Source organism: Rhinichthys klamathensis, unplaced genomic scaffold (genome assembly GCF_029890125.1).
Source record: "Rhinichthys klamathensis goyatoka isolate OS25496 unplaced genomic scaffold, OSU_Roscu_1.1 h1tg000210l_1, whole genome shotgun sequence".
NCBI classification, from domain to species: Eukaryota; Metazoa; Chordata; class Actinopteri; order Cypriniformes; family Leuciscidae; genus Rhinichthys; species Rhinichthys klamathensis.
The window spans coordinates 820,130-835,281 of NW_026606735.1; the positions used below are offsets into that span (position 1 = coordinate 820,130).

The 15,152-nt window shown below is 41.2% G+C and overlaps 1 protein-coding gene across 1 annotated transcript; it reads left to right on the plus strand.

Annotated features, from left to right (window-relative positions):
- Positions 1-437: 437 nt before the first annotated feature.
- On the plus strand, positions 438-6,124 carry pxmp2 (peroxisomal membrane protein 2). The gene is made up of 5 exons (XM_056263823.1): positions 438-621; positions 2,978-3,100; positions 3,254-3,416; positions 5,605-5,724; positions 5,815-6,124. The coding sequence occupies exons 1-5, from the start codon at positions 512-514 to the stop codon at positions 5,881-5,883; spliced, it is 585 nt and encodes a 194-aa protein (XP_056119798.1). The 5' UTR covers positions 438-511; the 3' UTR covers positions 5,884-6,124.
- Positions 6,125-15,152: the final 9,028 nt, after the last annotated feature.

Sequence of the window (15,152 nt, forward strand, 5' to 3'; positions counted from 1 at the left end):
TGAAGGTTTTCTGGTCTTGAAATTGTCTCCGAATCTTTGCAAATGAAAGCTATGCTAGAAGGAAGGACGTGGGATGTGGTGCATGAGTCATTTAAAAAAAAAAATGTTGCTTTGTGTTTTTTTTTTTTTTCAACAGCCCCTGTCATCATTCATATTCATTATTTTAAAATGTAATTAATATTCTGCCTAATATCTTCCTTGTGAGAACAATAGTCGTGCATGCATTTGACTGAATGTTCTATCCACTGATCTATATAATGACGATGTCATTCTATATAGATCAGTGGTTCTATCCCTTTAATAAGAATTGATGTATCTCTCAGCACGTGGACTTTAGGGCGTGGTCATGTAGAAGTAAACCAATAGGATTGCACAGAGCCATTCTTTTCTATGACGTACACGTCCACGCACGCCTCGTTCGACCCTCATCAAGGATTTGCACTTTGTTAAGAAAACATTGGTCTCTGATGACACAAGTGCACACACGTTGTACTGGTAAAGTAAACTGACGATGCCAACGCAAAGTGTACTTGTCCGAGATCCCTCTTTTCTGGCGAGGGTACTGCAGCAATACTTGAGTTTGTTAAAGAAATATCCAATCATCACCAAATCGGTGACGAGGTCAGTTAGCGTTACATCTTTGTTAAAGCTAGTTGGCTAGCTGTATTTTGGGGAATTAAGTTACTAATATTCAGAGGTGGAAAGAGTACTGAAAATTTGTACTCGAGTACAAGTACAAGTAGTTGCTAAAAAAATACTCAATTACAAGTAAAAGTACTGGTGTTAAAAATGTACTTAAGTAAAAGTACAAAGTACCCCTCTCAAAAACTACTCAAGTACTAATTACTTTTTAGCCTGTGATATTTATTGAATAAACATCAAATCCATTAAATCAAATCAGAAATATGAATGGTTTAAACACAGGCAATTTGTGTTTTATACGAATAAACATGTAGTACAGGAATTTTGTCTGTTTAAAGAATGTTAAATTAATTTTAAACATGTATAAACAGTATAAACTTTTCACTGCAAACCAACAACTGAAAATATAACAGAGGAAGTATATAAAGGAAATTATATATTATTTCATATTATTTCTTCATATTATTTTTATGGGAATCAAGTTATAAAAATGGTCTAATATTATTATTAATGAATTATAATGCAACATAAATGAGCTTGTTGGGTTATTTTATTTATAAAATTTTCTTTTTTGTTTTTTTACATTTAAAAAAATCTGACTGGACAAGAAAGCTTTCCAAAAGTACCCTACTAATATTTCAAAAGTTATCAGCATTTAGCACTGACACATGCGCAATCTAGACAGGCTGTCAAACAGTGCAGTTACACTGTTACGCCAGTGGGTCGCGGCAAGAGACTGTTTTTATGAAAGAGTCATTATTATAGCCTACCGTTTATTATAAGTTTAAAACACAGATTCAATATGAATAAAACAATTTGTTGACAATGACATAAAGCCACTTTACAATGCTAAATATTTTTTTACGCTCTATGTGCTCGTCACCTGGTAACGCTGAAGCTCATGTTTCAAGTGATGTTTTTAGTCAAATTATCGTGAGATCTACCCAACATTAAAAACGAAAACAACTATCACATAAATATAGTTATAAGTCTTCGTACCATAATGTGTTTTTTGAGATTAGAGGCTGAAGTCTTGTAACCCGAAATCACTGCAGATGGCAAACAAAGTTTGCATTGCATTTGTGCGCCCAAGGGCACTCGTCATCCGGTATTTCTTCGGAATTTTCAATGAATTCAGCGTCTCGAATCTCCATGTCCATAACGCCAAAGTTCTTTGATAACACTAAAATACACCTTCACAGTCAAGGACGTGCGAGGACGAATAGCTCTCCAGAAACCGGGCTTTTTTCCCGGTCCAAATACAAGGGTTTTTATTGGCCCGCCCACGATCAGTTATTTCTATTGGATACCGAAATGCTGGTCAAAGATTTGAAAATTTATTTAATTCAAATTGTACAAGTACTTAGTAACGAATGTGATTTTTAAAGTAGCGAAGTACATTACTTAACTTAATTTGTACTTAAGTACAAGGAAAATTACAGACTTAAAAATATACTCATAAAAGTACAAGTACACGAAAAAACTACTTAATTACAGTAACGTGAGTAGTTGTAATTCGTTACTTCCACCTCTGCTAATATTACCATGCTGACAACCGATTTGCATGATCGTATCGTTATCTTAGTTAAACCACTAACAAATCATTATACATTTAAACATCACACACTGATCATATAATAAGTTGCTCGATCTACATTGACGAATTCTGCTTGTGGTGATGATATCAGACAAGTACAATTTATTGATTTATTTTACTATTTTGCTCAAAACAGTACAACATATAGGCCTATATTACCAGTCGTTTACTTTTTATTTCACAAAAATCGTAAAAGCAGTTTTTCCTGGTTAGTCTTCCTAGTTAGAATTTCTAGATTCACTGTAACTTAGATACAATTTCTTCTGGTTGGTAAATTTACACCTACTGTATGAAGATGAAATGCCCCTAATATAAGATACTGATACTTAATACTTAACCATATATTAATACAGAATCATGATTATAATTAATAATAATAATTTATACATTTCTTATAGTTATTATTAATATAACAACAGGGAAATGTGAGGTCAGTTTTATCTTATATAAAATATTTTTAAAACAAGTTAATCACTAAAAACTAAGCAAAAAAAAAAAAAAACTTAATTTAATAAAAATCTTTGTAGCAAAATATCTTTTTTCTTTATCCATTACTGTTTTTTCTAAGCTTAAGCCATAAGGGACTTTGCAATAAGTATTTTTCCATTGGTTGTTTGGAGGGTGGGGCAATCAAGTCCTGTCAAAAGTAACCAAACACAAAAATACAAGCGTCTTCTTCATTAGATGCAAGACCATTTGGGAACAATGATACAATGGTTGTTTTGTCTTTTCTTACAGTGGCATTCTATCTGCTTTGGGAAATCTTCTGGCTCAAGCTTTGGAGTACAGGAAGCACAGCAAAGAAAATAGCCCAAAAAAGAAAATCAACATTCTGGGACCTGTACACTTTGCAATTTATGGGTAGAATGATTTTTTTGAGTTAAATAATTCAATTTGATTACATATACGTCGCAGTACACATTAAGTCTTTTTTACAAAAGGATTAAATATTTAATATCAGACCTGTTATACGATGAGTTATAAATGTTTAAAATGTCTTTTTGATTTTTTCAGATTTTTTATCACAGGTCCACTCAGTCATTACTTCTACCATCTCCTGGAGGTGCTTTTGCCAACCACTGTCCCCTACTGCCTGATCAAGCGCCTTCTGCTGGAACGTCTCATATTCGCCCCGGCTTTCCTCTTGCTCTTCTATGTGGTTATGAATGCTTTGGAGGTAATGTTTCATAACTGAACTTCTTTGTGACATTATTCAAAGTTTCAACCTCATTGGACAGAAAAAATGTTTTCTTAGAGTACTTTTTCGGATATTACCTTTTATGTAGTGTGTAATAGCTGTTTGTGGATGTGAAAGTTTTGCAAAGGTCATGACAAATGGAGTTATTGTCTCTGAAAAGAAAGAACCGATTCTGTACTGCCTATATGTTGTTTTGTAACAAATTTGCCTAATTCCAGCCTTGGTCTTCATCGGCTGTCTGCAAACAACGTCTACTTTGACCCTCAAACACTGTAGTTGTAGCTGAGGCCTGGAAGAGTTTAGTTTTTATCGACGACATATCGAGAAGACGCTGCGCTGCACTTTCAAAGGATGAGGATGTGAAAAATCAGTAAAACCAACAACATTGTTACTGTTTGCTTCACTATAAGTGCTGAGGAAGATGAAATTCAAAGATGAAATTCAGATATGTTAATGGAAGTTTAGTTTCCGACACACGCTCTAAGCGGTGGACCAATCACAACAGACTGGGCCATCTGACCAATCAGAGCAGAGTAGGTTTTCTGAAAGGAGGGGTTTAGAGAGATCGAATCTTTTATCGAACCGTTTCAGAAAAAAGTTTTTGCCCTTGAATGCATGTTAAACTATTGTAGCATAATAGTGGCACTTTAAATACAGCACAACAATGTGTTTTAGGGCTTATTTCTGCATTTGTTTACACTTACTTCATTTTCTGGACATACCTCTATATGCAACTTTGTTGTCGTTACTGTTGTTGACTCATTGTTTTACTATGTAATGAGAAGTTGGTAGTAATTATGGTAAGATAGGTGGAGTATGGATGAAGCAAGCATGTGATTTTCATAATGTTGTGGAGCGTAGGGCAACAGGACTGGTTGTCACTCATCGATCACGCAGCAATCTTTTCATTAAAAGTAGATCTTATGTGAGCTGTCCTTCATGATGCTCAACTTTGACCCGAGTATAGCTGCTGGTCAATGAACTTCATCTGTTTGCTGATCTACAGTGTTCAGTCTCTCAGCTCACGAGGTGGTTCTGATTAGTGCTGCTGACAGAGGCTTTGATTTCTCTGTGAATACATAAGGCCAAAAGTCATTGATTCATTTTTTTTATATATTTTTTTATATTTAAATTTAAATTTATGATTTAAATTTTCGAAAGAGCTGCCAGTGTCACACCACCTGGTATGTCTGTGCTAATTACAATTGACATCTAACTAATTTATTGTAATACTGAACTTTTTTCCCTGTTTTACCTTCTGCTTGAAGATTTACTGGGTCAAGACACCATTTAACAAATACAAGGCTTATAGATAATTTTTTTGAGTACAAAAACAAATCAAAACGGTTAAATGAATGTCTCAATGAAGAGACATTAGGGAAGAATGTCCTTTTGCATTTGGAAACTCATTTCTTCCTTGAAACAAAGTAGCTTTTCATGGCTCAACTGGTGTTTATGTCCATTCATAATTTTGTATCAATCTGACTGTCCTTCAAGGTTACAGAGCGCTGAAGCTGTATCTTGTACAATTAGCAAACACACACACACTCACACACCCGGAGACACGCACAAGGAAGAGAACACAGAGAACAGAAGTTATTATAAAGCATATGCAGATAAACAAGTTAAAATAAATCTAAAAGTTAGGGTTAGGGTGATTACGTTTACTACGGAAGGTTGTTTTCGCCACAGAATAAAAAATAAAATAAGTAATTGCGACTTTTTATCTCACAGTTCTGACTTTGTTTCTTGTAGTTGCGAGTTTATATCTTACCATTCTAATAAAAAAGTCAGATTTGTGAGATATAAATGTGCAATTCTGACTTTTTTCCTGTAATTGCACGTTTATATCTTGCAGTTCTGATGTTATTTCTCACATTTCGAGTTTATATCTTGCAATTCTGAGTTTAAAAAAGTCAGAATTGCGAGTTTACATCTTTACAAATTATTTTTTCCTCAGAACTGCAAGATATAAAGATTTTTATATCTCTGAGAAAAAGTCAGAATTGTGAGATAAAAAGTGTTTATTTTTTTATTCTGTGGCGGAAACAAGCTTTCATTTTACAGCTACTATAATGTGCACTAAACTCATTTTATCTTATATTTCTAATTCATGAGATATGCTGTTTATGGTGGCACAACATCCTTGTGATCCTGATCTTTGCAGGGCAAGACAATCCCAGATGTTCAAAAGAAAATTAAAACAAGTTACTGGCCTGCAATGAAGATGAACTGGAAGGTTTGGACCCCGTTTCAGTTTATCAACATCAACTATATACCTGTACAGGTGAAGCACAAGAGCATGACACAATTTCCTCTCTTTCAGATTGATCTCCAATTCATTATCTCACTTCCGTTTCCTTTACTCTTTTCACAGTTTCGAGTGCTGTTTGCCAACCTGGTTGCCCTGTTCTGGTATGCCTATCTAGCCTCTGTTAGGAAATGAAACCACAAAACCAGTAACAGTGAGTCTAGGTTGGTTTAAGATGAATCCAGTTTGTGCCTTTAAAGGACTAATGTGTAGCACTGTTTTAAATATCTTCCAGAACAACTGACAGGGAATATTGTTCATCTTCTGTAAAATAACTGTAATGTAGATCAATATTGAGATTGTACTGCTACTTCCATTGACTGTTATTGAATTATTGCCCTGAAATTAATATTTTTAGAAACAATCTGTCGCAAGATTAATTATGCTCATACTGTGTCTTTGTGCTTGTGAAGGCACTGATGTCAGCATTGTGATTGTGTTGTATTTGATGAATAAAAAAACCCCCTCATTTTAGCATTTACTAATACAATTATTATCTTCACTCTTTAACAGAGTATATTCTTTTTTTTTTTCTTTTTTTTTTTTTAAATAATTTTTATTGATTTTATATTAAACAATGTAACATTTTTTACAACACATATTGGACCGAATGTATACAACCAAATGTTGCTGTGTTATACAAATATTAATTCTTATGAAGATACCTCCCCACCCCAACCCTCCCAACCACCCCACCCAACCATCCCAGTTTGTCCCTTTAAATCCAGATCTCCCCTAGAATGATTGTCCTTTGAAGTGCTGATCCAACTAAGGATTGCTGGAGCATAATACAATACATAATAACCTTACCAATACAGTAAAGGAATGAGTGGGGGCTGGGGGGGGGAAAATAAGAGGGGAATAGAATAATAATAATACAAATACGATATCTAAATAAGTCCAGTCAAATATATAATAAATAAATAATAATTATAGAGGAAAGAAAAGAAAAAAGAAAAAAAAAGGGGGGGGAGGGGGGATATTGCCGCTTCACTTTGAGGATAACTTCTTATATTTAAGGGTGTTTGTAAGCTCTCATAGTATTCTAAGAAGGGGCTCCAAACCTTCCTGAATGTTTGCAAGGAGCCTGTAAGGGTATACCTGATCTTCTCCAGCTTCAGGAAATGCATTACATCCTTAACCCATCTAGTGAAGCTGGGGGGTGTTTGCTCCTTCCAGGAGAGCAGAATGAGACGTCTGGCAATCAGAGAAGTGAATGCTGTAATGGGGCATGTTTGGGGGTGATTTTCAGAGGTAAATCCAAATAGGGCACATACTGGGTTGGGGGTAATGTTTTTTTGAAGAATCTTAGAGTAAGCGCTAAAGATGTTGGCCCAGAATGTATAAAGTTTAGGGCAGGACCAGAACATGTGTATGTAATCCGCTGGTTGGCCTTTACAGCGAGGGCACGTAGGGTCTATATCAGGGAAGATTTTCACCAGCCTTGTCTTGGTCAAGTGTGCTCTCAGAACTATTTTAAGTTGTATCACATTATGTCTGGCACACGGAGAAGATTTATAAAGGCAAGGCAAGGCAAGGCAAGTTTATTTATATAGCACATTTCATACACAATGGCAATTCAAAGTGCTTTACATAAAAAAAAAAAAAAATCAAAAGAAATAGGAATAATTAAAACAGTTAAGAATAAAGAGATTAAAATAATCAAAAGAAATAAGAATAATTAAAGCAGTTTAGAATAAAAAATAAAATAAAATACAGTACAAACAGTCGGACACAGTGGCACAGTGCTCATTCAGTAAATGCATAGCTAAACAGAAGTGTTGTAACGGAACAGGCTTCCGCTCCACTCCCTCTTCGCCACCGGAGGGATCCTTCCCCGGAATATTAACCATCCTTAGAAACTTCACTTCCCATCATGCCGCTTACCTGGGACTGATTACGCGACACACCTGCACCATACTGATTGCACACACACCTGCATGTCATTTACACACACATAAAAGCCACTTCCACACACCACTTCTCTGCGAAGTATTGTATTGCCCTGTCTTTCAATAACAAGCGTTTATTTCTGAGTTTGCCATTCTGTGTTCTGATCTTGGATTGTGTACCCCGACCTCTGACTGTTCTCTGCCTGTCTCGACCCGGATTGCCCTTTGGATTTGTATACTTCTGCCTGCCTTGACTATTGCCTGTGACCTCGACCTTCTCTGTGTTACCTTCGCTGCTTCTGTCTGCTGTCGATTACCCTGCCTGTTTGACCATTCTCATTAAAGCTGCAAATGGATTCCTCAGTATCTGTGCCATCATTACAGAATACTTCGCCACCCAACGATCCAGCAGCTGTCCTGCAGTTGTCCACGGAGCTCACGAATCAAGCTTCACGTCTTGAGGTACATCACCATCAACTGAACCATTTGACTTCCCTCACTGAGCAGCTAGTTCGGGGGTTACAAGAACTGCGTACAGAGATGAGAAACGCATCTTCCGCTCCCGCCGCACCGCAGCAAGAGGTCCCACCATCTCCAGCCATCCCGAGCGCCTCAGCCAACCCTCGGCTTGCTTTCCCAGAGAAATTCGATGGTAACACCACTAAATGCAAAGGTTTCTTACTACAATGCACCCTCTTCGTTGATCAACAACCCTCACTCTATACCACTCATGCGAGCCGCATAGCGTTCGTCTGCTCGCTGCTCACGGGTCGGGCGTTGGAATGGGCCACCGCGGTCTGGGGAACAGACGGAGCATCGTTTTCCTCTTTCAGTGAGTTCCTTCAGCAGTTTCGTCATGTTTTCGAACACCCCACTGCAGGAGGAAGTGCTGGAGAACAACTGTTAACTCTCACTCAGGGAAGAGGGACAACGGCTGAATATGCTCTTTCTTTCCGTACACTCGCAGCACAAACCAACTGGGTGGAGGATACCTTAAAGACTCTCTTCAGGAAGGGACTGACCACCGAACTCCAGTCTGAACTAGCCTGCCGGGATGAGGGAAGAGACCTAAACGAATATATCGATCTCGCCATCCAAGTTGATAATTTAATCCGTTCCAGACGTTCAGCTCGTGTCCCGCCACGCTATCATCAGGAAGCCATCTCCGTGCCCGAGCCCATGCAGATCGGGTTCACTCACCTCACACCCGAGGAACGTGAACGCAGAATGCAGAACCGTTTATGCCTGTATTGTGGTCAATCCGGACACCTGAGGGTCGCTTGCCCAACTCGTCCCTCTTCTAGCACTTCATCGGTGAGTAACTGCATAAGAACCAACTCAAACACATCCAGCCTAACCATACCAGTTCGTCTAGTGTTTCGGGATAAAGTGATCAATACCACCGCTCTGATAGATTCAGGAGCGGCTGGTAACTTTATTTCTCACAAATTCGCTGTGCAGGGCAAATTCGAATTATACCCTTGTCATTCTTCTTTGGCAGTGGAGGCGCTAGACGGTCGACCCCTCGGAGAGGGAAGAATTCACAGCATCACTGAGAACGTCAAACTTCACGTTGGATCACTCCATTCAGAAAATATCAAATTCTACGTCATTCAATCCCCTCATCACTCCGTCATACTTGGTCTCCCCTGGTTACGGAATCACAATCCACACATCTCCTGGAGGGAGGGTCAGATCACTCAATGGGACGCCACCTGTCAAAACCGCTGTCTATCCAGTGTCACTCGAATCTCCACTCACAGTCCGGACACCTCCACGTCAGATCCAGAAGGATCAAAAGTACCACTCGACTATGCAGATCTTCTCGAAGCCTTCAGTAAGGAGAAAGCCTCTCAACTACCAGAACATCGCTCCAGTGACTGCGCCATTGATCTTCTCCCCGGGGCTGCTCCTCCCCGGGGAAGAATATTTCCTCTGTCTCGACCTGAATCCGAGGCCATGAAACGCTACATTGAGGAGGAGTTAGCAAAGGGGTTCATTAGACCTTCAACCTCACCAGCATCGGCCGGATTCTTCTTCGTGAAAAAGAAGGACGGAGGACTACGACCCTGTATCGACTACCGTGGGTTGAACGACAACACTGTGAAGTTCAGGTATCCCTTGCCCCTGGTACCTGCCGCTCTGGAACAACTCCGTCAAGCCAAGTACTTCACCAAGTTAGATCTGCGTAATGCTTACAATCTGATCCGCATCCGAGAGGGGGACGAGTGGAAGACCGCCTTCTCGACCACTAGTGGGCACTACGAATACTTGGTTATGCCTTTCGGGCTGTCTAACAGTCCTTCCGTGTTCCAGGCTTTCATGAACGACGTCTTCCGGGACATGCTGGATAAGTGGTTGATTGTATATATCGATGACATCTTAATCTACTCGAACTCCATGGAGGAACACATTCAACAGGTCAGGCTGGTTCTGGAACGTCTAATTCAATACCAACTTTTCGCCAAGGCTGAGAAATGCGAGTTCCATCAGACCAGCACATCATTCTTGGGATACATCATCAGCCAGGAGGGGGTAGCCATGGACGAGAAGAAGGTCAGGGGAGTTCTGGACTGGCCGTTGCCTCGAACTATCAAGGAACTTCAGCGATTCTTGGGCTTCGCCAACTTCTATAGGAGGTTTATAAGAAATTTCAGCATCATCGCAGCTCCATTAACCGCCATGACTAAACGTCACTCTGCTCGTCTGAACTGGTCCACCGAAGCCCATCAAGCATTCCAAGAACTAAAGACTCGTTTCACATCCGCACCCATCCTCCGTCATCCAGATCCAGAACAAGCATTTATTGTGGAGGTAGACGCTTCCAACACAGGGGTAGGTGCAATACTATCCCAACGACAGGGCAATCCAGCCAAGATGCACCCCTGTGCTTTCTTCTCCAGAAAACTTACCTCGGCCGAACGTAACTACGACGTGGGTAATCGCGAACTACTAGCCATGAAGTTAGCACTAGAGGAGTGGCGTCACTGGCTGGAGGGAGCGAGTCAACCCTTCACAATTCTCACTGACCACAAGAACCTTGAATATCTCCGCTCTGCCAAACGTCTGAATCCTCGGCAAGCTAGGTGGGCTCTATTCTTCACCAGATTCCAGTTCACGGTGACTTATCGACCTGGTACCAAGAATACCAAAGCCGACGCTCTCTCTCGTCAAACGGAAGAAACAGCTCAAAATCCCAATCACGAGAATGTCATTCATACTAACCTGCTGGTAGCTCCCGTACAATGGGACATTATCACGGAGATCCAACAAGCCAACCTTCAAGTAAGAACACCATCTGAATGCCCAACTGGTCTCCTCTTCGTTCCAGACTCTCTTCGTCTCCGACTCCTCGAGCTAGTTCACTCCACACCAAGTTCTGGTCACCCCGGGATCACTGCTACCATCCACTTACTCCAAAATCGCTTCTGGTGGCCTACTTTGTTGACTGACACCACCAAATACGTTCAGGACTGTACCAACTGTAGCACATCTAAATCACTCAGACAATTGCCTGCGGGTCTCTTAACACCACTGCCTACGCCACAACGTCCCTGGTCCCACATCGCTATTGACTTTATCACTGATCTGCCCAACTCCCAAGGACACACCACCATACTCACCATTGTTGACCGATTTTCCAAGGCCTGTCGTCTCATACCCCTACCCAAACTGCCTACCGCATTCGAAACAGCCGAACTCCTCTGTAATCAAGTATTCCGCTTTTATGGTCTGCCCGAAGACATAGTTTCAGACCGAGGACCTCAATTCACATCCAGGGTTTGGACCGCATTCTTCAAACACCTCCACATTAACATCAGTCTCACCTCTGGTTACCATCCCCAATCCAATGGACAAACTGAACGACTGAATCAGGACGTCATCCGCTTCCTCCGTTCCTACTGTCAGAAACAACAGGCAGATTGGTGTAGATACTTGTTTTGGGCTGAATACGCCCAGAATTCACTGGTCAAACCCGCCACAGGAATTACTCCTTTCAAGTGTATCCTCGGCTTCCAACCCCCACTGTTTCCCTGGTCGGGTGAACCTACTGAACTACCATCTGTTACGGAGTGGCTACACAAGAGCGAGGAGGTTTGGGATCAGGCTCACACTCACCTGCTCCACGCTGTCAGACGACAGGAGCAGCAAGCTAACCGCCACCGCCGTCCAGGCCCTGAGTACAACATCGGTCAGTGGGTTTGGCTATCCACCAGAGATCTAAGACTCCGCCTTCCATGCCGCAAACTCAGTCCCAGGTATGTTGGTCCATTTCAAATTGTAAGACAGATTTCACCAGTATCATTTCGATTAGATCTTCCCACTAATTATCGCATCTCTCCCACCTTCCATGTGTCACTTCTGAAACCTGCCGGTGGTCCGAGAGGAGAGTCGGAGACGGGAGCCACGCCTCAAAATCCCCTACCTTTCCTGGTTGACGGCGAGGAGGCGTACCGCGTGCACAAGTTGCTGGACTCCAGGCGCCGGGGCAAGGTCCTTCAGTATCTGGCTGATTGGGAGGGGTTCGGTCCGGAGGAGCGATCCTGGGTTAATTCTGGAGATATCCTTGACTCCACTCTAACTGAGGAGTTTCACCGGACGCATCCGGAAAAACCGGCCCCTCGATCTCGTGGAAGACCCCGGCGTCATTTGCCTCCTCGCGTCAGGAGCCGCTCGCAGGGGGAGGGCTCTGTAACGGAACAGGCTTCCGCTCCACTCCCTCTTCGCCACCGGAGGGATCCTTCCCCGGAATATTAACCATCCTTAGAAACTTCACTTCCCATCATGCCGCTTACCTGGGACTGATTACGCGACACACCTGCACCATACTGATTGCACACACACCTGCATGTCATTTACACACACATAAAAGCCACTTCCACACACCACTTCTCTGCGAAGTATTGTATTGCCCTGTCTTTCAATAACAAGCGTTTATTTCTGAGTTTGCCATTCTGTGTTCTGATCTTGGATTGTGTACCCCGACCTCTGACTGTTCTCTGCCTGTCTCGACCCGGATTGCCCTTTGGATTTGTATACTTCTGCCTGCCTTGACTATTGCCTGTGACCTCGACCTTCTCTGTGTTACCTTCGCTGCTTCTGTCTGCTGTCGATTACCCTGCCTGTTTGACCATTCTCATTAAAGCTGCAAATGGATTCCTCAGTATCTGTGCCATCATTACAAGTGTCTTGAGTCTGGATTTGAATGTGACTACTGTAGGAGCACATCTGATCTCCTCTGGAAGCTGGTTCCAGCTACGGCTGGCATAATAGCTAAAAGCAGACTCTCCGTGCTTAGAGTGAACCCTTGGTATTTCTAGCTGATGTGATCCTAATGATCTGAGTGATCTGTTTGGTTTATATTCAGTGAGCATATCTGCAATGTATTTAGGTCCTAGGCCATTAAATGATTTATATACCAGAAATAATACTTTAAAATCAATCCTAAATGTAACTGGGAGCCAGTGTAAAGACCTGAGGACTGGTGTGATGTGTTCATATTTTCTGGTTCTGCTCAGAATCCTGGCAGCAGCGTTCTGTATGAGCTGCAACTGTCTTATGGTCTTTTTGGGAAGGCCAGTGAGGAGTCCATTACAATAATCCACCCTGCTGGTGATGAAAGCATGCACAAGTTTCTCTAAGTCTTGACTGGAAACAAAGCATCTAATTCTTGCAATATTTTTCAGATGATAGTATGCTGATTTAGTTATTGATTTGACCTGACTACTGAAACTAAGGTCTGACTCTAGAGACACACCCAGATTCCTCACTTGATTTTTAGTTGTTAGACCCCTAGAGTCAAGGTATGCATTCACCTTGAGAACTTCATCTTTGTTGCCAAACTTCAGTTTTGTCTTTGTTTAACTGAAGAAAGTTTTGGCACATCCAATTGTTTACTTCCTCAATGCATTGGCACAGGGAGTCAATGGGGCTGTAATCGTTAGGCGATAGGGATAAGTAGATCTGTGTGTCGTCTGCATAGCTGTGGTAAGAGATTTGGTTCTTTCTCATTATTTGGCTCATTGGGAGCATGTACAGGTTGAACAGGAGTGGCGCAAGAATTGAGCCTTGAGGGACTCCGCATGTCATGGATGTCCACTCAGACTTATGGTCTCCTATACTCACATAATAACCTCTCCCTTCTAAGTATGACCTGAACCATTTTAGGACTGTCCCAGAAAGCCCCACCCAGTTTTCCAGCCTGTCAAGAAGTATGTCGTGATCGACAGTGTCAAATGCAGCGCTGAGGTCGAGTAGTACCAGCACTGATAATTTGCCGTTATCAGTGTTTAAGCGAATATCATTTATTATCTTTATGAGCGCTGTCTCTGTGCTGTGATGCAATCTGAAACCAGATTGGAAATTGTCAAAGTATCCATTCGAGATTAAGAATTTGTTCAGCTGATTGAAGACAACTTTTTCAATGATCTTGCCTATGAAAGGAAGATTTGAGATCGGTCTATAGTTGCTTAATATGGTCTTATCCAGATTGCTCTTTTTCAGGAGGGGCTTGACAACTGCAGTTTTCAGGGAGTTTGGAAAATTCCCAGAGATAAGTGAGGCATTTACCACTTCTAGGAGATCAGCTTCTAAACAGTTTAACACACTTTTGAAGAAAGATGTGGGAAGTGCGTCAAGGGCGCAGGTTGATGTTTTAAGGTGCTGTACGGTTTCTTCTAAAATTTTGCCATCAATTTCATCAAAATCAGACATAGTAGCTGCTTTCTCAGGTTGTGGTCTGATCTGTCTGACCCCAGTGCAGCTCAATGATGTGCTGATCACCTTTCTGATATTATTGATTTTCTCAGAGAAGAACGAAGCAAACTCCCTGCACTTTCTGTCTGAGAGCATTTCATTGGGAATCTGGCTTGGGGGGTTTGTCAGTCTCTCTACAGTAGCAAAAAGAGTGCGTGTGTTGTTTAAGTTGCTGTTTATAATATTTGACAAGAAAGTCTGTCTAGCTTTGCCTAGTTCCATATTGAAAGCATGGATGGTGTCTTTGTAGATGTTATAATGGACTACAAGTTTGGTCTTCCGCCACATGCGCTCTGTTTTTCTGCATTGTCTTTTCATATTTTGCACTGCTGTTGAGTTTCTCCAAGGTGCTTTTTGTCTACCACTCTTCCTGACTTTCACAGGAGCAATATCATCAATTACACTTTTAACTTTTGAGTTAAAAGAATCAAGGAGAAAATCAACAGAGTCGGCAGATAAGCTTGGTGTTGAAGATATAGCCTTCATAAATAGTACACTAGTGTTCTCATTTATGCATCTCTTCTTGACAGACACAGATCTAGCTTCAATGGCAGGAGAGATCAATATATCAAAGAAAATACAGAAATGATCAGACAGTGCTACATCCTTAATAACAATCGATGAGATGTTTAGACCCTTACTGATAAGTAAATCTAGAGTGTGTCCACGAGTGTGTGTCGGTCCGTGTACATGCTGAATCAGGTCAAAAGTTTTTAAAACAGTTTTGATTTCTTTTGCCATATTGGTTTCTGTATT

Bases quoted from the DNA above. Each gene is read 5' to 3' on its own strand.
- pxmp2 (XM_056263823.1), top strand. From the start codon at position 512: ATGCCAACGCAAAGTGTACTTGTCCGAGATCCCTCTTTTCTGGCGAGG. The intron at 622-2,977 runs GTCAGTTAGCGT...CTTTTCTTACAG, and splicing joins ATCACCAAATCGGTGACGAG to TGGCATTCTATCTGCTTTGG. The intron at 3,101-3,253 runs GTAGAATGATTT...TGATTTTTTCAG, and splicing joins GTACACTTTGCAATTTATGG to ATTTTTTATCACAGGTCCAC.